At 39.8% G+C, this 24,451-nt stretch overlaps 1 protein-coding gene across 1 annotated transcript in view; it reads left to right on the top strand.

Moving 5' to 3' along the window:
- Positions 1-24,451, top strand: part of LOC140197951 (low-density lipoprotein receptor-related protein 1-like) — a 2,495,129-nt gene that overhangs the window by 1,687,483 nt on the left and 783,195 nt on the right. Inside the window, exons 23-26 of the mRNA XM_072258609.1 lie at positions 12,687-12,887; positions 17,818-18,063; positions 18,150-18,347; positions 23,306-23,510. Of these exons, the coding sequence (XP_072114710.1) occupies positions 12,687-12,887; positions 17,818-18,063; positions 18,150-18,347; positions 23,306-23,510 (850 nt within the window). The remainder of the gene's footprint in view (positions 1-12,686; positions 12,888-17,817; positions 18,064-18,149; positions 18,348-23,305; positions 23,511-24,451) is intronic.

The following is a 24,451-nucleotide window of genomic DNA, read 5'->3' as shown; positions in this document are numbered from 1 at the left end:
GTTTGTTGTTTTTTTTTTTTTTTTTTATTTAATTATTTATAGTTTTTAAAGTCAAGCTGCCAGTCCAGCAAGAATGCAGACCAAGGTTGCGGGTTACTTTAAACTCCTTGGCTTTTCCTCAAGTAATTGGGCTTACTTTTAAATCGACTTTTCTGGTGGTAACCAAGTTAATGGCATTTAAAGAAGAGAAGAAAATATCATTTTCTGCCTCAACCTTGCTGTTTCTAAATTTCGGACAATAAGAGCCACTAGTCTCTGGAGTCAATTTTAGACACATAGATTAAGCTTTAAGATCTAATCCAGTCTTCAGACATAAAGAAGGTAACTCAAGTAGCAGACACGGGAACATAGAACTGGCCCCAAAAACACTTCCAAGAATTAGACTTAAGAGTTGGTTTATAAATGTCGATTGTATCAAGATACAGTGAAAAACCTTTGTCTGTGTCCCATTCAGACAAATCATTCCATACACAATGACAATGAGGTAGTGAAAGGAAAACAGTGCAGAATATAGTGTTACAATTACAAAGAAAGTGTAGTACAGGTCGATAAACTGCAAAGATCAAGATGAAGTAGATTAGGAGATCATCTTTTAGCAAACAACAAGTTCATTCAACAGTTTGCTAACAGTGGGTTAGAAGTTACCCTTAGAGGTTGTCAGGTCACTCGTCTGAGTGCTACTGGTATGATGTAACCCAGTACTACCTGTTGCATGGTCGGTTGGTCGGCGACTAAACTGGCTCCCCCAAAAGGCTTACCTGGTAAGGAGGGTGGCTAGACACCCTGCAGGATGAAAAACAAGATCCATTAAAGGGCTGATGAACCCTCTCATAGGGTCAACAGCCATCTAGCAAACATGTGCCATGAAGCACGGAAAGGGCATCCCTTGCATCAAAGCTTGGTCTGGCTATTCACTGCAACAGAACTTCCCCCAGCCATCTTGGACCCTACCATGCCGCTGGATCCGGGAGGGAATGTTGAGAGGGAGGGGATGGACCTGTGCAACTCCCTATTCACCTAATTCCATTCACGCACACGTTGTTCCTTTCTGAGGAGTGGGGTATCCGATATTAACTGACTGAAAGGAACCATCATCATCCTATGGGATGGATAGCCAGGGAGAGAGAGAGAGAGAAGTTGCCCTTGAACTTGATGCTTTGTTCTACCAAACTTCTATAGATCCTGCCCCATGGAAGGGATGAGAAGAGAGAGTAACAGGATGGGAGAGGTTCTTGACTACATTGGCTGCCTTCCCAGGGCGTAGGAAGTGTAGATAGAGTCAGTAGAGAAAAGGAAGGCTTGCATGATGGAATGAGCTGTGTTTACATCTCTCTGAAATTTCTTGCGGTCTTGGGCAGAGCGGTTGCCATACCAAGCTGTGATGAATCCAAATCAATTGTTTTCTGTGATGCTTCTGTGAAAGTGGTTCAGACTATAAGACCTTAAGACATAGGAGCAGAATTAGGCCATTCAGCCCAGCAAGTCTGCTCTGCCATTCCATCATGGCTGATCCCAAATCTCACTCAAACCCATACATCTGCCTTCTTGTCATAACCTTTGATGCCCTGACCAATCAGGAAGCTATCAATTTTCACTTTAAATATGCCCACAGCCTTGGCTTCCACAGCTGTCTGTGGCAAAGCATTCCACAGATTCATTACTCTCTAGCTAAAAAAATTCCTCCTTACCTTGTTCTAAGGGGCTGCCCCTCAATTTTGAGGCTGTGCCCTCTAGGTCTGGACACCCCTACCATAGGCAACATCCTCACCACATACACCTTATCCAGTCCTTTCAATGTTTGGTAGGTTTCAATGAGATCCCCCGCATTCTTCTAAATTCCAATGAGTATGGGCACAAAGTTGTCAAATGCTCCTCATATGTAAATCCTTCATTCACGGAATTATTGTTGTGAACCACCTCTGGGCTCTTTCCAATGACAACACATCCTTTCTGAGATATGGGGCCCAAAACCGTTGACAATGCTCAAAATGCCTGACCAGTGTCTTATAAGGCCTTAGAATTTTCTCCTTGTTTTTATATTCTATTCCCCTTGAAATGAATGACAACATCGTATTTGCCTTCTCTACCACTGACTCAACCTGCCAATTAACCCTTCGGGAGTCTTGCCGGAGGACTTCTTTGTAAATGAAGTCTCTTTGCACCTCTGATATTTGAATTTTCTTCCCATTTAGGTAGTCGCCTGCACTTTTTTTCCTTTTACCAAAACTCATTATCATACATTTCCCAACATTATATTCCATCTGCCACATTTTTGTCCATATTTCTAATTTGTCTACATCCTTCTGCAATCACATTGCTTCCTCAGCACTACCTAGCCCTCCAACAATCTTTTTATCATCCACAAACTTTGGCACAAAGTCATCAAGTCCATTATGTAAACAGTCCCAATAAATACTGACCCCAGAGGAACACCACTGGTCACTAGCAGCCAACCAGAAAAGGCCCTTTTTATTCCCACTCACTGCCTCCTGCCTGTCAGCCATTCTGTTATCCATGCCAGTAGATTTTCTATAATGTCATGGGACTTTATCTTGTAAACCAGCCTCATGTGTGGCACCTTATCAAATGCCTTCTGAAAATCCAAGAGAATGACATCTACTGCCTCTCCTTTGTCCACCCCGCTGGTTACTTCCTGCTTGTTAGGAGACTTGGGCCGTGCTGAACTTTGTTAGCCTTTTGAAGAATTAGAGAAGTTGATATGCCTTTTTGGCCATAGTATCCATGTGGATGGAAACATTATTAGTGATATTTACACCTGGGAACTTGAAGTTCTCAACTATCTCCAGCTCAACACTATTGATACAGACAAGGATGTTCACTCTTCCCTACTTCCTGAAGTCAATGGCCAGTTCCTTTATTTTGTGGATATGGAGGGAGAGGTTGTGTTCTTGACACCATCCTATTTAGCTCTCTACGTCCTTCTTGTATTTCTTCTTATCATTGTTTGGGATCTGGCCCATTTACACTGGTGTCATCTGCCAACTTGTAAATGGAGTAAGAGTAGAATTTGACTACACAGTCATGAGTGTATAGGGTGAAGAGTGTTTAGAGCTGAAGACACAACCTTGTGGTACACTGGAGTGAGCAGTGAGGGTAATTGTGAAGGAGGAATTACTGCTTATTCTTTTTTATAGTTGTCTGTTGGTCAGGAAGTCAAGGATCCAGTTGCAAAGGGGTGTTCAAAGCATGGGTCTTGGAATTTGGAGATGATTTTTTTGGAGTAATAGTATTAGTTCTCTGAATTTAACAAGGAGCACCCTTTCTGATATTGCCCAACCCTAAAACACTTCTTGCCATGTTTTCATCCATAAAAATTCCTACTCCATTAGTATGGGATGTTCCACAAGAATAAATTAGTGTTTTATTTCTATTCTGACATATTCCGTACGACTACACAAAAGCATTTGATAAAGTGAAGCACAATAAGTCATTCGAAATATTACAGGAAACTCTAGATCTAGATTTGAAAGACCTCCACCTAATCAGAAGTTTGTACTGGGAACAAATTACTGCTGTAAAAATAGATGGAGAAGTGAGTCAGTTTATGAAAATCAAGAGGGACATTAGACAAGGGTATGTTTTCTCCCCTGATTTGTTTAACGTGTACAGTGAAACAATATTTCAAAAAAATAAGAGACATTTTGGGAATCAAACTTGACGGTGAAAACATCAATAATTTTAGATATGCGGATGACACTGTGTTAATTGTAAGTACAGAGGAAGAACTACAAAACTTAATCGATATGGTTGTTGAAGAAAATGCAAAAATGGGTCTATCTATCAATTGCAAAAAGACAGAATGTATGGTGATATCCAAAAGAAGGAGAATCCTATCTGTAGGCTGAGAATAAATGGGGAAGACATAAAACAAGTACTGAACTTTTGCTACTTAGGAAGCTGGATGACATCAGATGGCAGGTGCGATATGGACACCGAAAGAAGAATAGAGATGGCAAAAGGCATCTTTACAAGAATGAAGGGTATACTGACCAACACTAAACTAGGCATGACAACCCACCTCAGAGTACTGAAATGTTATGTTTATCCAGTTATGCTATATGGCTCAGAATGTTGGACAATATCTAGTGACATGAGGAAACGAAATAAAGCAGCAGAGATGTGGTTTTTGAGGACGATGCAAAGAATATCATGTATGAAATGAATATCTAATGAGGATGTCATGAACAGAGCAAGCATAAAAAGAGAAATAATGTATGAGATCATGAAAAGGCAACATGACTTCATTGGACATGTGATTAGGAACGAGGAATTAGAATGCACAGTAATTATGGGAAAGATTGAAGGGAAGAAAGCAAGAGGAAGGCAAAGACAAATGATGATGGAGACAGCAGCCAGAGAACTGGAAATGAATACCAATTAATTGATCCACTTGACCCGAAACAGGAGTATGTGGGCCATGGCAGGCAAAACTCAAACTGGGCATGGCACCTGATGACGATGATGATGATGATGATGATGAATAGTATTGAAGGCCAATGTGTAGTCAATAAATATTAATCCAATGTAAGAATGTATATACTTAGATGTTTCAAAAGTCTTCTATCAAAGCATATGCATTCTCCCTTTGATTTCCACCCTTACCAATAACATGATATGTGCTTGAGCTTGATTCCATATTATTAGGTCCCCAGAGGCAATTGATTAGATTGTAGACATTTGACAGCTTGCCTCTTATAGAAATCATGTTTAACTTCCTGCTGTTGCTCGAGTGAGTCAGAGAAATAAATGTCTAGATATGCTACACTTGATATTTCATCATTCGAGACAGAAACCATAGACGGATTTAGTTCCCTGTTGACATCTGATATAAAGTTAGGGCCAAGCAGCTTAATGCCATTTTGAATGGTGAACGTGTATTTTTTTTTAAGTAGTGCCAGATTCAAGATCCATTTGTGTTCTTGTAGTGGAGAGCTTGGAGCTTTTAATGATTTCATTGTCTTACTCTTCAAACAGAGTCATGCTGCATCTCAATATTTTCCTGGGAAAAGGAACTGTTGGACATTCGTTATTCCTGTGCCTGGTGTGAATTAAGGGGAAAAAACAGTATTATCAGCACAATGATCAATTTTAATGCACTGTAGTATTTCAAATATTTGTATGCCATTAGTAAGAACTGTTTAAACAGTGACTGCTCTTCTAAAGTATTCTGTCAGTGTTAAAGCATCCAGGATGATCTGACAGAGGAAGTCATAGTTGCATATATTGAGTAATTTTTAAGTTCACAAGGAATCTACTAATATTACAGAATAGCAAATAATATTAAATTGTAACATTTTGTTTAACAGCAGCCCTTACATGCCTGACAGAAATAATAATATCCCAAAAATTCATAGTTGTGTTTTAACGTTATTAATTGTTGCAATGTAGAAGAAAATTAAACAAAAGTGATGATACTATTGTGGCTAAATGAACCACTCACATTTTCTTCCCTATTGTACAGTGTTTGGCATTTTTATACTTCTCAGAAGCATGATTCTCCTAGCAGCACAGAAGCAATCAAATAAAAGTGTGCTTATTATCAGTTACTGTTGGCTTCACTGTACTCTACTTGTGCTTTGTGAATGCTCCATTCATCAGAGTTGAATGTACACGGTCACCATGTGAACTATTGTGCTATTCAATAGTGTCATTTAATATCAGAGAATGTACACAATATACAATCCGAAATTCTTGTTCTTCACAGACATCCACAAAAACAGTAAAGTACTCCAAAGAATGAGTGACATTAAAATATTAGAACCTCAAAGCCCCCCTACTGCCCCCTCCCATGCACAAGCAGCAGTAAAGCAATGGCACTCCCCCTCGCCCACTTACTTCAGTAAAAAAAAGGATCAACACCAAACAAGCAATAGCAAAGGCCCCAAGAAAGATTATGATCAATAGTACAACAACTAATTGTTCACCTGCCAATTCGACATACCACAGAGTCTAGTGTTTGAATTTTTTTCCACCAAGTTTTCCGACTCCAGAATTCACAACAAGCTCTCCCCCTCCAGTAAGAGAAAGAGAGAGATCACAATCTGAGTACAGAGCCACCAACAGCTGACCCGCTGTTCCTGATGTTCCACTTTCTCCTGCAAAGCTTCAGTCTGTGGCATCAAGATAGAATCGGCTCATCCTCAGGACGGCAAAGCCTTAGAACTCCAAAAGCATGTTTGTCTTCTAGGCCATATTCTTGGGAGGTCTTGGGTTGGTGAACCCTGGGAGTGGGTCCCATTGCCGCAACGAATTGACTTTGAATATAGCTCTAGGTCAGGGTGTTCGATAGAAACCCATCCACCTTCAAAAGGAAAAAGAAAGACATTAAAGGTAGAAATTCCAAGAACAAAACTGTTTTGACCTCTTCATTACCCACAATGAGAAATATTGTGGTCTCCGCTACTCTTAATGTAAACGTGTGCGTATTTGTGTGAGGGGACATTCTCATTCCTGGTTATTCACCATTGTGGCAGCAGTTCCCATCACACACCTTGTTTTTGTTATATTGCATTTGTGGTGTCCAATGGTTTCTATATGGTCTAAGGGAGATTTCATGTCTTTCTCCCCCTCCCTCCATTTCTACATATCCCATTTCATTTGCGTATACACTCTTCATGATTGACTGCAAATTACCATGCTTTCTATATATATATTCCTATAGAAATTAACCCTCTGAGCTGTTTCATTCTTTGTTTATACAAAAGAATTATAATTACCCCTCAACAGCTACCATTCTATCGATTTACAATTATTTGTAAATGGACTTTTGAACCTAAGCTTAGCTTGCTTAGCAATTAAAGATTACCCAACACCCACCTTGGAATATTGGACAGTATTTCATCAGTGATGAATTAAGAATTCAGCAAACTTGAATCCTTAGAAGAGAACCATATTTTTGTAATAATCAATTAATGGAACACATATCTGTGATTTATTCATAAATTGAACCAGACATTGCAGAAAGTTTAGTATCTATTGCCTATCTTTTGTAGCCTTTGAGAAGTTCTGGGAAGACTGCTACAACCTTTCTGATGAAAGTGCTCCTGCATTATTATAGAGCAGAGAGTTCTCAGATCTTGACAACAACTGAGCTCTAGGAATTTCAAAAGAATAGAGATGTATTTCAAAGTATGGATGCTTTGTGACTGGGAGGGAACCTATAGGTGATGACATTCCCATGTTTTCCCTTTATCTCATCTTTTTGGTGATCAGGATATCAGGTTTGGAAGTTTCTATCTGGGTAACAAGATGTGCGAGGTAGGAGTGTATCTTTTGCATGGTGGAAGGGGTGCAATATGTATTTAAATGAAGTTTATGCTTTAGGACTGGTTTGAAGAGAGCTCAAGTAAGCTCACCACTGTCATTGAGGTGAAACGTGTTGCACTACTAGAGCACAAACACTACCCCACTCAGGCAACAGTGCAAGTGCTAAGGATAGCAAGAAGCAAGACCCAGGAAACAACTAGACGCTGTGCAAATGACTACTGGCTTCAACTATGCAAAAGCATTCAGTCATCATTTGACACAGGCAACATCTGTAGAGTGTACGAGGGGATCAAGAAAGCCATCCGGCCAAACCAGAGCTAGACAGCACCATTGAAAACCATAACAGGCGAGACCTTCAATGACAAAGGCAAGCAGATGGAGAGATGGGTGGAGCATTACTCTGAACTCTTCTCCAGAGAAAACAACATCTCGGACAGCGCGCTAGATGCCGTGGAATGCCTGCCTGTCATGGAGGAACTTGATGCATTGCCGACTGCGGAAGAGCTGAGTAAAGCCATCGACAGCCTGCCAACTGGGAAGGCACCAGGATTGGATGGCATTCCACCAGAGGCCATCAAATGTGCAAAGGGCATCCTGCTAAACCACCTGCATGAACTACTGTGCCAGTGCTGGACAGAGGGAGCAGTGCCGCAAGACATGAGAGACTGCAATATTGTCACCATATATAAGAACAAAGGGGACAGAAGCGACTGTAACAGCTACAGGGGAATCTCCTTGCTGAGCATCATTGGGAAGTTCTTCGCCACGTGGTCCTGAACAGACTGCAGAAAATAGTCGAAAGGGTATATCCTGAGTCTCAGTGCGGTTTCAGGTCAGAACGCTTCACAATCAACATGATCTTCTCCCTTCGACAGCTACAAGAGAAATGCAGAGAGCAAAGACAACCACTCTACGACGTTTTCATTGACCTTACGAAGGCCTTCGACTTTGTGAGCAGAGACGGCCTGTTCAAAATCCTCGCCATGAAGGGCGTTGTTCAGTTTGACGGCTCTTCTTTGGAGGCCTTCAACATCTGCAGCGGTGTGAAGCAGGGCTGTGTGCTTGCCCCCACCCTGTTTGGTATCTTCTTCGCAGTCATGCTGAAGCACACCTTTGGAACATCAACTGATGGTGTCGACCTCCACACCAGATCGGGCGGGAGGCTGTTCAGTCTGTCCCGGCTGAGGGCAAAAACCAAGGTTCATGAAGTACTCATCAGGGACATGCTGTTTGCAGACAATGTGGCACTGGCAACACACTCTGAAGAGCAACTGCAACGCCTCATGGACAGCTTCTCAAGAGCCTGCCGGGACTTCAGCTTGACCATCAGCCTGAAGAAAACCAATGTGTTGGGCCAAGGCATTGAGCACCCCCCTGCCATTACCATCAACAACTACGAGCTGGAGATAGTTCACAAGTTCACATACCTTGGCTCCACCATCACGGACAGCCTCTCCTTAGACCCCGAGATCAACAGACGATCGGACGAGCAGCCTCAACATTCGCCAGGCTGACAAAGAGAGTCTGGGAGAACAGAAAGCTGACGACGCACACCAAGGTTGCAGTCTACAGGGCCTGCATCCTCAACACACTGCTTTACGTCTGTGAGATCTGGAGCCTCTACTACAACTCTCTCTACTCTCTACTCTATCTACTCCCAACGCCATCCACCTTCACGGCCTGAGACGCATCCTGGACATAACAAGGACTGACCAAGTCACCAACAATGAGGTTCTGGTCTGTGCTCAGATACCCAGCCTCTTCACCCTGCTCCAAAAATGCCGTCTCCACCGGCTGGGCCATGTACACCGCGTGTCAGATGGGAGGATCCCGAAAGACCTGCTGTATGGGGAACTGGCCTCCGGCAAGGGAGCACAAGGGTGACCCCATCTTTGTTTTAAAGACGTTTGCAAGAGAGACATGAAGTCACTGAAAATGAATATCGAGAGGTGGGAGGACATCGCAGGCGATCGCTCTCACTGGAGGCTGGAACTATGCAGAGGTCTAAAAACAGGAGAAGAGAAGCTGAGGCTTGCTGCTGAAGAAGAGCGCACTCATCAGGAAAACAGCACCAAGACAACACTGGAGGACAGCGCCTTCAAGTGCAGTCGATGCAGCCAAGACTGTCGCTCCCGTTTGGGCCTCTACAGCCACAACAGACGCTGCTCTAACACAGACTGAAGCAAGGCTTTCCAGGTGCAGATCCATGGTCTCGTGAGACTAATGGATGCCACCACCATGTATGCTTTAGGCACAACAAGATGTGTTTGGTAAGGTAATGTGATGCAGTGAAATAACATCCAAACACCGGAACACTATCTGGATTGTTTAGCCTAAAAGAATTTCTGCCAAATTACACAAGAATTGTGACTTCTTGGCAAAGTTACTATATATTACAGTCACTGAATGTTATGCCTCTTTTAAAGAAAACAGCCTGCAATATTTTTGACATATGAATATCTTCTAATTGAAGTTGAAGTATGTAATCCTAATGCTACAATAAACAAAATGCATGTTGTTCTAATTTCCTGGCCTTAATATTAAACATACTGGATTTTTAATAATTTGGAGTCATGAGACAGTCTTATGTTGAGTTCAACACTGACTGGCAATTCCAATGATGCAACCTGTGCCAAACTGTATCAGTCTCTGTCGTTCCTTTGGATTCATTAGCTGCATTGAGTGGGGGAGCTTGCTGCAGCAGCATGTTCTCCATATCATACTACCCTGGCTTGTGTATCACGCAGATCGCTGGGATTCAACATCCATGCTCAACCCTAACCAACACAGAACCTCAAGGGGTATGAAGTGTCGCTACTCCTCCATCACTCTGTCCCAGAAGAATTTACAGAACCCCCCGAGGCTAGGGTAGAGTTCCATTCCTATGAATAATTTGGAATTACAATCACAAACCAAGTTCCCATAAGGCTGAAATGCCTGCAATCCTGCAGCCGCCGGCAAATACATCCCACTGGTCTCCACAACGCTTATTTGCATTTCTGGTCTGTACCATTCATAATCTGGGGAGGACCTGTCTATTATAATTTAAAAGACAAGGCACTGAAAAGTATCACAAAATAATAAAAAAAAATGGCATGCCATGGAAATGACTGGAAGTATTCTCAGAACTGTTTCTTGGCAAGGTTATTGAATCCAAATTCTGAAATGATAAGACCAGCAATGAAAGGCAGGAGGTGTCGAGCAACAGAGGTGAAAGTAATGATAATGTACTCTATCCTATGAAAAACTATGTACAGTATCGATAAATTTAAGATTTCAATGTGGAGAAACAATGTTTTGTTGGGAAAGCATATTTTATTTTCATTAAACACAGTAAAACTGAGTAACTGATTTATGCCTAAGACCTCTCAATCAACATAAAAAATTAAACGCTCAGAAGCTACAGTGACAGCAATACCAATTACCTTGGAACAGTGCCATATTCTTCCCTGGGACATTATTTTTATTTGACATAAATGTCAGAATCTCCCTGCACAATGCTAAGTTTAACATGTATTTTAATTATGTTTGTGCTCTGTGAAGGATTTATGCGTTTTAAGTTAGTACAATTATTGCATATTAGACTGGGAAAGAACTTAATTTATACAGTTTTTACTATCACTGTGGTGCATTAGTACTGAGGTAATTTATGTTCATTGTTCAGTGTACAGAGTCCACAAACTTCCTGCTCTTCCTCACCCCAGAGGCTTTATGTAATTGGGAATGACAGCAGATTTTTCTCCAATATTGTTTTCTAATCAAATTCAGAAGTATATTTAGAAGTTTTGTTAAGCTTCCCACAAAATATTGCCATGTTTCACCAGCGCCTTTTTGATGAGGAGAGTATACTAACTGGCACAGAAACACCAATGCTCTTGAACAAGGAAAATAGCTACAAAAACTAATGGGTACACCCAGTCCATCACAGGTAACACCTCCCCACCGCTGAGCATATCTACAAGGAGCACTGTCGCAGGAAAGCAGAATTCAGCATCAAGGACCCCCACCATCCAGACCATGCGCTCTTCTCACTTCTGTCATCGGAAAGGAGGTAGAGGAGCCTTAAGTCTCGCACCACCATTTTCAGGATCAGTTATTAACCTTCAATCAAAAGGCTCTCGAGCTAGACTGGAAAACTTCACTTACCCCTACACTGAACTGATTCCACAACCTATGAACTCACTTTTAAGGACTCTAGGATAGTAAGTACTCATTTCAGTGTTGGGGTAAATGATGTTGAGAAAACCATCATACACTCTGGAAATTCCATAGCCATCTATAGAGAACTAAATTTTTTATTCCAAATTTATTTAATTATTTGAAATAATGATTGAATTCTAATTCTTACTCTGGATCAGATTTTCGTAATTCTGGATATAAGTCCAGCAACTTAAACCATTTTGCTTCCACACTCCCTGCATTTAAAACTTATCATAGTACCACCCAATAAGGAAACAGTGCACCATATTTGGGAGCATCAAACGATATTAACCTATAATGCAGTGGGATCTGCATCCACAAATCACTGGACAGCAATTTTTTTCAAAGCGGTGCTCCCTCATATTTTTTTTGTTTATAACAGACAGCTTGAAGCTGAACACAAAGATAATTTCTGACTACTTGTATTACGTAGGAATTTGAAGAAGCAAGAAACTAACTTTTATTGAATATATTGCATTTAATTGCATGACAGTGCTGACACTTCGCAATTGTTCAACTCAGCTAGAAATGTTTTCTTTTGTACTCAATGCCTGAGGTTCTCACTTCAGTGCCCAACAATATTCAGCCAGCATCAATGGATTCTATTTGCTCTGACATTGTTTCTCCATGACCGCAATGTCCTGGTGAAAACTTTCACCATGCTTGTCACTAGCAGCACCAAGATTTGCAGAAAAGAAGATTAAATGAGAATGCAGAAAATGAATCTTTAGTGACTTTACACTTCATGGTTTTGTAGTTTTGTGCTCTGTAGTTGCCACAAAAATTTTCAACAACATCTTTGAATGCTTCTATGTGATTTTTGCTGGTCCCACTAGAAGTTCTTTGAATTGCCTGTCATTGATGACCTGTTTGATTTGTGGACCAATCAAAATGCCTTCTTTAATCTTGGCATTAGTTATTCTGACTTGAGCTGTGAATTGAAATAACAAATATAGGCAATTTTTTTAAAAAATAGTGCATGATAGGGAAATTTCACAATGATTGTTATGATCAGCAGCCTAAAATCCATAAGAAACAACTAAAAATATTCAAGCAGTAATATCATTGTTGTCTAGTGTAGTTATATATTGTATTCTATTTGTCAATCTAAAGTATAATTCGTCATCATTTGTACATTTTTTGGTAAACATTGAAGTTAAATGCTCACATTGACTTTTTTTGTAATTTGCCATCCAAAGGAAGATGCATCAATATAACATGGGTTTGTGATGGAGAGGGTGATTGTGAAGACCACTCTGATGAAGAGAACTGTGGCGCAGTTGCATGTAAACCACCATCCTATCCGTGCTCTGGAAATACATCGATTTGCCTTCTGCCAGAAAAGTTTTGCAATGGGAAAGAGGAGTGTCCAGATGGCACTGATGAGAGTCCACTTTGTGGTAGGTTCTTCAGATTTGAAATGTAGCAATGCTTGAAATTCTCAGAAGTAAAATTGCTTACCAATAATTTATGATTCTTATTATTTTTTCAATCTCTGCTTTGAGCACTAATGCAGAATGGCTTCAAACTATTCATTGAGTTGAGCATCAAGTGTGGTGCACGTATTTATAATGGCTACGAACTCAGAATAATTAGTATTTATAACTCTGAGTGTGTGTGTATACCTGAAATCAATTGGTAGGTAAATTCAAGCTGTTTCATATAATCAAAGGTCCATATTTGAAATCCAAAAATAATACTGTGCCATACATCTTGTAATAAACATTGTAATAAAAATAAGTATTTGACTACGTGAAAAGTGAAAAATGAAATGAACAGTCTCTGAAAATGGTCAATTCTATTCACCCCCAACAACTAAGATTAAATTTTCTTATCAAGAAATGGAAGATTACAATGTTTTTTGTGATACAACATAGCATGTTTACTTCCAATTTTGTGTGTGTGGTTCTTATCAATTGTTAATCTAGCATCAAGTCCAGAATTTTCACATAGCAGGAAAACATTAATCCTTAAATCTGATAATTTGCCAGCAGTAGTACTAAATTTGATATGATGATCCAATCAGCATCATGTTCAAAATGTGTGCATGGCAGGTGCCATTGAGCAGTCGAAAGAACCCATGTCCTCTCTATCATCTAATTTTGTAATTTGAAGAGATCCATAATGATGTGCAGGTTTGTTGGTCATTGATTTGGTGTTGACATTGTTGGAAAGAACTCTGGTAATTGATCTGCATGAAAGGCCATCACTCTTCAAAATCCACTGGGATTTCTGTGGTCGCAGTTGAGATTACATTTTTAAGTAATGCCTTTTTAACCACCTGAAGTTCTTAAGGGATCCGGGTGAATCGTACATTCTTCAAGGTTTCTGATGGGATTTACAAAGGATGAGGTGAAATCCTACAGGAAAATTCACAAGCAGAAGGTGGAGCAGGTGGCAGAGAAGAAGCCTGAATTAAAGAATGTGTCCATATTGGGTCTTCTGGGAACAGCAGTCCAATAAGCAACCAAGTGAGGAACACTGCCAGTCTATATAACCATATAACCATATAACAATTACAGCACGGAAACAGGCCATCTCGGCCCTTCTAGTCCGTGCTAAACGCTTACTCTCATCTAGTCCCACCGACCTGCACTCAGCCCATAACCCTCCATTCCTTTCCTGTCCATATAGCTATCCAATTTTACTTTAAATGACAATATCGAACCTGCCTCTACCACTTCTATCTCCCCTACTCTCAATGGAAAAAGCCTATCCATATCAACTCTATCTATCCCCCTCATAATTTTAAATACCTCTATCAAGTCCCCCCTCAACATTCTACGCTCCAAAGAATAAAGACCCAACTTGTTCAACCTTTCTCTGTAACTTAGGTGCTGAAACCCGGATAACATTCTAGTAAATCTTCTCTGTACTCTCTCTATTTTGTTAACATCTTTCCTATAATTCGGTGACCAGAACTGTACACAATACTCTAACTTTGGCCTCACCAATGCCTTGTACAATTTCAACATTACATCCCAACTCCTATACTCAATGCTCTGATTAATAAAGGCCAGCATACCAAAAGCTTTCCTCACCACCCTATCTACATGAGATTCTACCTTCGGGAACTATGCACCATTATTTCTAGATCCCTCTGTTCTACAGCATTCTTCAATGCCCTACCATTTACCATGTATGTCCTATTTTGATTAGTCCTACCAAAATGTAGCACCTCACATTTATCAGCATTAAACTCCATCTGCCATCTTTCAGCTCACTCTTGTAACCGGCCTAAATCTTTCTGAAAGCTTTGAAAGCCTACTTCATTATCCACAACTCCACCTATCTTAATATCATCTGCATACTTACTAATCTAATTTACCACCCCATCATCCAGATCATTAATATATATGACAAACAACATTGGACCCAGTACAGATCCCTGAGGCACACCACTAGTCACCGGCCTCCAATCTGACAAACAGTTATCCACCACTACCCTCTGGCGTCTCCCATCCAGCCACTGTTGAATCCATTTTACTTCTTCAGTATTAATACCTAACGATTGAATCTTCCTAACTAACCTTCCGTGTGGAACCTTGTCAAAGGCCTTACTGAAGCCCATGTAGACAACATCCACCGCTTTACCCTCGTCAACTTTCCTAGTAACCTCTTCAAAAAATTCAATAAAGATTTGTCAAACAGAACCTTCCACACACAAATCCACGTTGATTGTGCAGTGATAATTGTTTGAGAATCCGCGTTCTTGAATGAATTTAACTTAATTAATTTAATTCCTTGTGATTATTATTAGCTGAGTGAAGAAGGGTGCATTGCATGAAAAAATATGTGAAACCAATGATGCATTGATGGGAGAAAGGAAGAGATGATGTCTTCACTAGCTTTTACCTTCTTCCTGGGCCCATAGCTCTCAGTGGGGCAAAGGCTACTGATGACCACCCATCCACGTTGACTGTTCCTAATCAGACCCTGTCTATCCAGATAATTTAAGTTTGACTGAATGACTAGATTGATTCTCCTCCGACTGTAGCTTGCTTGTAGCTTGCTTGTCTTCATAGTAGCTCCATATTCATATCTCCTACCCTTTATCTTAATTACTAAATGATGCATGATCAGTTCATGATTGCTGATCTAGGTAGTACTACCCAGTACATTATTGATTGAATGCATCTTCAGTACTATCTTTCTTCATTATGATCTTGTCACACAGACCTGGGCTGTTAACTCTGATGCAACCTTTTGTCCGAACAAGTTCATGAAATTAGCTTATTAGTTTAATGTTCTCCTTTGAATTATAAATTGCCCTCAAAAAAGTTCTGAACTCCTTTTTTGAGCAGCAATTTTTCTTATCTCAAAAGAGTATTTGTTATTTAAACATCTGGCAATTGGCAAGCTTCACAGAGCATGCACCACCATATAATGTCAAGATCACAGAATTTGTTTTCATGATTGATCCCAATAATCCTTGATTCCCCCGTTGCCCAAAAATCTATCTCCGCCTCAAATGATTTAATGACACACCTGGCTTCAGGAAGAAGACAGTAACTGAGATTTGCCACAACCACTAGTGAGTTATTGCCTGTCTCAGTATTCTTGGAATCTGTCGGAGAATTTGGTGGATGTCATGACCCTATGAAAGCCACCCTTGAACCCAATGTGTCGTGATCATGATGGCAACACGCAGAGTTTTCATGACAGAAATATGTGCCTCTTATGTATGTTGGGTTTTGTTTCCTTGTGTTGCAATGGTGCTTGAGGCTGCAGGCTGAGGGGTACAATAAGGTTGGAATCATGAATGTTGAAAAATTGTCAAGGATTGTGGAAGATATGAAATATAGTTCTGATTCTTGTGCAGTGATAATTGTTTGACTATCTGAATTCTTGAATGAATTTAACTTAATTCACTTAATTCCTGTGATTATTATTAGCTGAGTGACGATGGGTGCATTGCATGAAAAAAATGTGTGAAACCAGTGATGCACTGATGGGAGAAAGGAAGAGATGATGTCTTCAGTAGCTTATGCCTTCTTCCTGGGCCCATAGCTCTCAGTAGGCAAAGGCTACTGATGACCATCCACCCCCATTGTCCAAAGTCGATGGTATGGTTGAAGTTCATCAGTGTTTCTGTAATTTATTGTATTCACTGTACAGGGGATTGCCAAAACAGCTACAATAGAGCCCTGTTGGCTGGCTTTACTGGTTTCCACCTCTCAGGAAGGGAACACAGGGTTGGACTTTGAGAGCTCTTCACTAGCTTTAACTCAGAGAAAAGAGAGCTACCATCAAGACAGCAATCAGCATCAGTAATATTGCAGAGGAGATGGGAGAATGTGTTTTATAGGATAATAACTCAGCTGGTGATGATGATGCAGATGCTCATATTAAGTGGATGAAGAGAGCTGGTTGGACAGACTCTAAACTAAAATTCTATATTTTACTGCCAGCAGATGGAAAGGAGAAGATTAAAACCAAACCGAGAAGTCAACAATAATGAGATTTAATTTCAAAGCAGCATCTTAAAGATGCAAATATTTCACTTGACCTAGTTTTGTACTGATGCCTTTTATCCTCTTGTCAACTACTGAACTTCTTCAGAAACACTCATTATATAAAAGAAAATCCAGCAATTTTCTGGAATCTTGAATAGACTATCCAAATGTGTAGTGGGAATAAACAAATTATGCAGCAATCTTCAAAAATGAATGGGATAAATACTTCAAAGAGAATATTTGTTTAACTGAAGGAAAGTCGCAGACTGTAGACCTAATTTGATTGCTCTGCCGAAGAATCAATATAACCATGCTGGGCCAATAAATCTTCTTTATGTTATATCATTGTGCAGTTCTGCACTTGTCACTTACCTGAATATCATTAGATTTTTCTACAATTTTGATATTAAACACAATCTGTTTTACTGAATTTCTTCCACTAGAACAGGGACTCCCAAACATTTTTATGCCATGGACCAATGCCATTAAGCAATGGTTCCTTGGATCTCAGGTTGGGAGACCCTGAATTAGAGCATTTCCTTCTCATGAATCCCCCTCAATCTAAGAGATGGATCATTTTAATCAAAATCTCCAAAAATAGAAACCATTCTGTTTTGCTTCTTTTCTAGGCAATGATATTTCTTAGATCTTTCCAATCCCTCAGTTGCAACAAAAGCTGGGAGAAATAGTAAATGTAATCCCATGTGATTAAACTGCAGCCCAAAAAGAAACAATATGACTTTTCACTCTGAGATTTCAGCTCATTCTGTTACCATCCTCTATGATTGTAGGAAACAATGTCAACTCCAAAAGATATTTAATGAAATCCCAAGTAATTGTTGGTGTTAAATCATTTGAATTCTTTCGTTCACAGATGAGTGCTCTTTGAATAATGGAGGATGCAGTCACCACTGTATCTATGTGACTGGGGAAGGGATTATGTGCTCCTGCCCTACAGGAATGCAGCTGAGCTCCGACAAGAAAACCTGCATTGTTCTTGATTATTGCAAAAAACATCTTAAGTGCAGCCAAGTGTGTGAGCAGCACAAAAAGACAATTAAGTGCTCATGTTATGAGGGATGGTTGCTGGCCCCTGATGGTTCTAGTTGCATTAGTTTAGGTAGGTCACTGCAACTTAATATTTTGCATATATTAACATTTATTTGAAACTACATCATAATCTCAGCTATGTGCTTTCTTCAATAGATCCTTTTGAGCCATACATAATTTTTTCTATCCGTCACGAGATTCGAAGGTTGGATCTTCACAAGCAGGACTATAACTTACTGGTCCCTGGCTTGAGAAATACGATAGCAATTGACTTCCATTTCAATCAGAGTTCTCTCTATTGGACCGATGTTGTGGAGGATAAAATTTACAAAGGAAAACTTTCTGAAGTTGGAGGTATAAAATTTTATTGAACTACTTTTTATATAAACTACATTCCTTTAAAATTGAGACATAACATAAACTAAAATTTGTGATTTTCTTTGGGCACAACATGTAAAACAAAATAATAAATAAGGTGAGGAGTTTTCTTGTAATTGAGTGGTGAGGATATAGAACACCTTTCAGTTTAAGATCACAGAAAAAATTCAGAGCAGCAACTTTCTGTCCTTTGGGTTTAAAATAAAAATGTGACATCGTTATCATGCTTACGTAGAAACAGAAACATTCCAAAATCCTCTGTTATTAACACTTACAAAACAAGGTCAGACCTTTACAGAACTTTATTTCTAGAAAGCAAGAGAGGTGGATCCTCAAAGGTGATCAAATATGTGTGCAATAATTGGTTGCAAATATATAAATCAGTAAACTTGGTCAAGGATTAGAGTGACACGCACAAAATGATGAAGGGATTTGGCAGCTCAGACAGCATCCACGGAGAGGAATAAAGAGTGGACATTTTGGACCACTATCCTTCTGTGAAAATTTTACTTTTTTATTTATGTAGAGAGGCAGCATGGAAAATGCCTTCTGTCCCTTTGAACCACGCTACCCTGCAACCCATTGATTTAACCCTAGCCTAATCATGGGACAATTTACAATGACCAATTAGCCTACTAACCCGTGTTGTTTTGGACTGTGGGAGGAAACTGGAGAAGCTGGAGAAGACCCATGCACACATGAGAAGGAATGTACAAACTTGCTTACAGAAGATGCAGGAATAGAACTCCTTAACTCTGATGTCCTGATCTGTAATAGCATTGCACTAACTGTTACGTTACCATGGCACCCCATGGCAACATCAACACTTTATCCCTTTCTATAGGTGCTACTTGCTGAGTTCCTTCAGCATTTCCCTGTGTTACTCTGGATTTCCAGCATCTGCAGAATTTCTTGTGGTCAAGGTCTAGGAACCCATAAGAAAGAAAGCCAGAGTGGACATAAATGAGGAGGAGAAATGGGTTTACAGCGTATAACTGAAAGAAGAGAGGGTTTTACCATGGTGTATGGAGTTACGAGACATATCTCCACCCTGTCTGTTACATTTCAACCAAGGGAGGTGTAAGGCACTCCTCTCTGCTAACCTGCAGGTCACCCTTGGGCAAGGTATAGTACCTACATAACTCCCTCTTCCCCCGATCAGGGTCACATGAAGCCATGGAAGCAGGTGGCAGATGGTCATATGAGCATCTGGTGCAGATCACAAGTCCTAGTTATGCAACCACTGACACCCCCTTGTAGAAAAATTTGCCATGAACAATCATGGTCATGGAGAGATCATGATTGCCCAGGTCATATGGCATGGCACATAATGATGATGGTGATGATGGAGTTAAGATTCAATGAAAAACATTTGTTTAGATTCACAGCTGTTTTCCTAGCTTTCAAGGATTTCTTTATTTTATATAAGATGCCAATGCAAAATGTAAGTAAAAATGTTGAGCTGTGCTGTCTGAAAAACATGAACCTTATGGAGATTGGACATTCTGTTCAAATGATACTGATTCTTTTGTTTCTCTGTAGTATCATTTCAAACACATACTGTGAGTTTTTGTTTCACTCAAACGTAAGTTTCAGTTCAAAAATAACTGTATTCCCAATTTCTGTCATGCCACTTCCTTTTTAATGATAAGAGAGTTTGAAACTGATAACAGGCCATTTTATTTTATTCACCTCCTTTGTAAACCCCAGTCAATTCAGACTGGCAAAACATCTCCTTTACAATCTCCATCAGCACAGGAGTACCACAGGGATGTTTACTTAGTCCCTTGCTCTACTCACTTTATACTTGTGACTGTGTGGCTAATTGCAAGTTTTCTGATGACACCACTGTTGTGGGCTGTATCAAAGGTGGTGATGAATCAGTATACAGGAGGAGATTGAAAACTTGGCTGAGGTGTATAATAACAACATATCACTCAATGCCCATAAGACCAAGGAACAGATTGTAGGCTTAAAGAGAGGGAAACAAGTAGCCAATGAGCCAGTAATCATTGGAGGATCAGTAACTTTAACTTCCTGGGTGTCACTATCTCAGATGACCTGTTCTGGACTCATCATATTGTGAAGAAGGCCCAACAGCACCTCTAATTCCTCAGGAGTCAGCGAAGGTTCGGGATGTCATCAAAAACATTGACAGACTTCTCTAGACGTGAGGTAGAAAGTGTGCTGACTGGCTGCATTACGACCTGGTATGGGAACACCAATGCCTTTGTGAGGAAAATCCTACAAAAGATAGTGGATTTGGCCCTGTAAATCATGGGTAAAATCCTCCCAACCATTGAGCACATCTACATGAAACACTGCAGTAGAAAAGCAGCACCCATGAGCAAAGATCCTCACCACCTAGGCTATGCTCTTTTCTTGCTGCTGCCATTAGTTAGAAGGTACAAATGCCTCAGGACTGTCATCTCCAGGTTCAAGAACAGTTACTAATCCCCAACCATCAAGCTCTTGAACAAAAGGGGATAGCAGCATTCATTTAAGGACTCTGTTATCTTGTTATTTCATGCTCGTTATTTATTGCTATTCACTTATATCTGTATTTATGCTGTTTGTTTAAAGTTTACAGTTCCTGATGTTTGCAGTTACTGTTCTATGGGTTTGCTAAGTATGCCTGCAGAAAAAAGACTCTCGGGGTTGTATGTGGTGACATGTATGTACTCTGATAATAAATTTAACTTAGAATTTTAATTTATTTATTCGAGATGCAGCACAGTAACTGGCCTTTCCATACCAACGAACCCACACTGTCAAATTATACTCATGTGACCAATTAACACGTACATCTTTGGAATGTGGGAGGAAACCAGAGCACACACAGAAAACCCACGTGGTCATGAGGATAGCAGACAAGCCCCTTGTAGGCAGTGGTGCAATTGAATCTGGCTCATTGGTGCCGTAATATCATTACATTAACCACAAAGAACAGTCTCATGAGTTCATAATGTTATATTCTGTATCTTGATGTAAGTCAGAATTGCATTTATGTTCTATATTGTAGTTCCAAAAGTACCAACTGGCTGGAGTATTTTTGGAAATATTCAGCTTCTCTCTTCTGAGGTCTAATGTTTCCACCGACGTCAAAAAGATATCTATTTTACCAGTGCCCAAGAAGTGTCAATGACTGCTATCCGGTGACATTTACATTAAAGTAATGAAATGCTAAGAGAAGTTGGTTATGGTTCAAGTCAGCTCCTTCCTCAGAGGTGACTGGGATCTGCTTCAATTTGCGTACCACCACAATGGCAGGTGCAGTTCTCTGGCTCTTCACTCTGCTCTGAACCATCTGCACTACTGGAACTCAACATTAGGCTAACGTTCTTTGGTTGCACTCAGCATTCAACATAATCATCCCATGCAAGCTCATCATTCAAGACCTGGACCTCTGTGCCTCCCTCTGCAACTGGATACTTGACCTCCTCACAGCAAAGCTCACTCAGTGAGGAAAGGTAACATCTCCTCCTTGCCGATCATCAACACAGGTACATCTCAAGATTGCATGCTTAGTTCCAAGAACTACTCTCTATGTACATATGAATGAGTGGCTAAGCACAACTCCCTTGCCACCTTCAAACTGAATGATAATGTTGCTGCTGTTGGTCACATCATAGGTGGTGATGAGTTAACTTACCAGGGCGAGATAGGTCACTTGGTTGAGAGGTGCTGCAAAAACAACTTCTAGCTCAGTGCCAGCGAAGCTAAAGAGCTGATTGTTGACTTCAGGAAGAGGAAAGAAGATGAACATGCATCATTCCACAACAGGAGGTTGGAAGTGGAGATTTAAATTCCTGAGTGTTAACATATCAGATGTTCTAGGCCCAGCACATAGATGAAATCTTAAGGAAAGTGCCACAGCATCTTTAGTTTCTTTGAAAGTTAAGAAGATTCAGCTTTTTATCAAGCACCCTTCAAAAAAAAACTTCTACAGATGAATTGTTGAAAAAATCCTGACTGATTGCACCATTGTCTGATACAGCAGTTTGAATCAGCAGGAATATATGAAGCTGCCCAGTTCATCACTTGAAAATCCCTCCCCATCATTGGTAGTATCTGAATGGGGCACTGCCTCATGAAGGCAACCTCTATCATCAAAGATCCCCACCTTCCCAGACATGCCATCTTTTTACAGCTAACTTTGTCAGGAGGTACAGAAGCCTGAAGTTCTACATCACCAGATTCAAGAACAGTTGCTTCCCTTTAACAATGCAGTTCTTAAACCAACCATCAGATCCCTAATCTAATCAGTTTATTAAAACAATGGCCAGTTTGACCATTTTACACTAAAATAGACTTCAGATCGTTTGCCCTAATTGTGCTTTTTTTTGTAAAAATTGTGTATAATTTATGTTTTGTTCTTGTGGATGCTGTATATCTGTGCTTGTCCATATGACAATAAACTCAACTTTGACTATTTCCCCCTTCTTTATTTCGTCAGCATTCTATGCAGAGAGAATAGAATACAGGCAACAGGAAGTATCACTTCACGTCGTCTAAGAACAAAAATAAAACAAAAGAATCAGTCTTTTGACAGCAATTTATATTTCAAATCATTGTGGGTTTGTCAGATAATCATTCAAAAGATAGCCAGCATTTGCAAATATGGATCTAGCTGATAAATACAGCATTAAACATCAATCCTGAGTGAAACTCTATCATGTAATTTTAAGCAATGCCCACAAAATGCTGTAGGAATTCAACAGGTCAGGCATCTATGGAGGGAATTAATGTTGATGTTTTTCACAGGAATTCTTACATAACTTATTTTTGATTTAGTTTCTTGGCCTGTATTTTTCTTTTTCTAGATTGGACTGCAGATTAAGAAGATTAAAATAATCGTGCTTACTATTAGTGAATAAGGGAGAAGTCACTGCATTAATCTAACTTTGTTGTTTATTGAATGTCTTTTTTTTTAGCTGTAAGCAGTGTTGAAGTTATTGTGCAGCATGGTCTAGACACTCCTGAAGGGTTAGCTGTCGACTGGATTGCAGGAAACATCTACTGGATAGACAGCAAAATGGAACAGATCGAAGTAGCAAAACTAGATGGGACCATGAGAACTACCCTAATTGCAGGCGACATGGTTTATCCGCGGGCCATAGCTTTGGATCCTCGATACGGGTTAGTTTACAAGCTTCATTTTACCAAAGTTAATTGTAGGGTGTCATATGTTGAGTATCTGTCATCTGAAATCAAACTTTGTTCAATTGTTTGAGTTGAAACAACTTGACAAGTAAAAAGAAATTAAAACAGAAAATGCTAAGTATGTTCCATAGGTCAAAAAAGTGAGTTAGCTATCAGTGCGACCAGTGTTATTTGACATGTTTGGCATTTTCTGTATTTACTTTAGCTTTAAAGCAACCGTATATGGCTTCTTTATAAATATGAAATGAACAAATTCTATATAGATTCCTTTTCTATATAAATATATGTACCATATACGGTAATGTATGTGCCTTTTGGTATCTTAAAATGTGACATCTGCTGTGTTTACATAACTGATGTGTGCAAAAATGATCCACATTGGCATGACATGTAGAAAGACATTATTTAATTGAGATTACATTGGAAACTGTTAAAATGCAACATGCCTTTTTTCCCTTGTGTGTGATTTTATTGTGAAAAATATGCAACTGGCAATTAAGAAGAGAAGTGGTATGTTACTTCATTGCAAGTGGAATAGCACACAAGAATAAGGATGCCTTCCAATTAAACAGGACTTTGGTGAGGCTATACCTGGAAGGATGTGTGTAGTTTTGGTATCCTTACTGAAGAGATGATGTACTTGTCATAAACTGATTGCAACAAATGTTCACCAGACTGATCAAAATCAGAATCAGGTTTATTATCACTGACATATATCATAAATTTTATTGTTAATTTGGCGAGATGGATGGGAAAGAAAGTGATAGGGCTTAGGATCGGGCAGTTGGTATACAAGTAGATGCAATGTGTGGAGAGACTGTATGTGAGCAAGGGCAGACATATAATAGGGCAAAATTGCAGTCAATGGGATGAGTTGAAGTGTAACATTGGGGCAAAATCAAAAAGGGTGATGAATA

This window comes from Mobula birostris, chromosome 5 (assembly GCF_030028105.1).
Source record: "Mobula birostris isolate sMobBir1 chromosome 5, sMobBir1.hap1, whole genome shotgun sequence".
Lineage (NCBI taxonomy): Eukaryota > Metazoa > Chordata > Chondrichthyes > Myliobatiformes > Myliobatidae > Mobula > Mobula birostris.
This window is presented reverse-complemented; position numbering and strand designations above follow the sequence as displayed.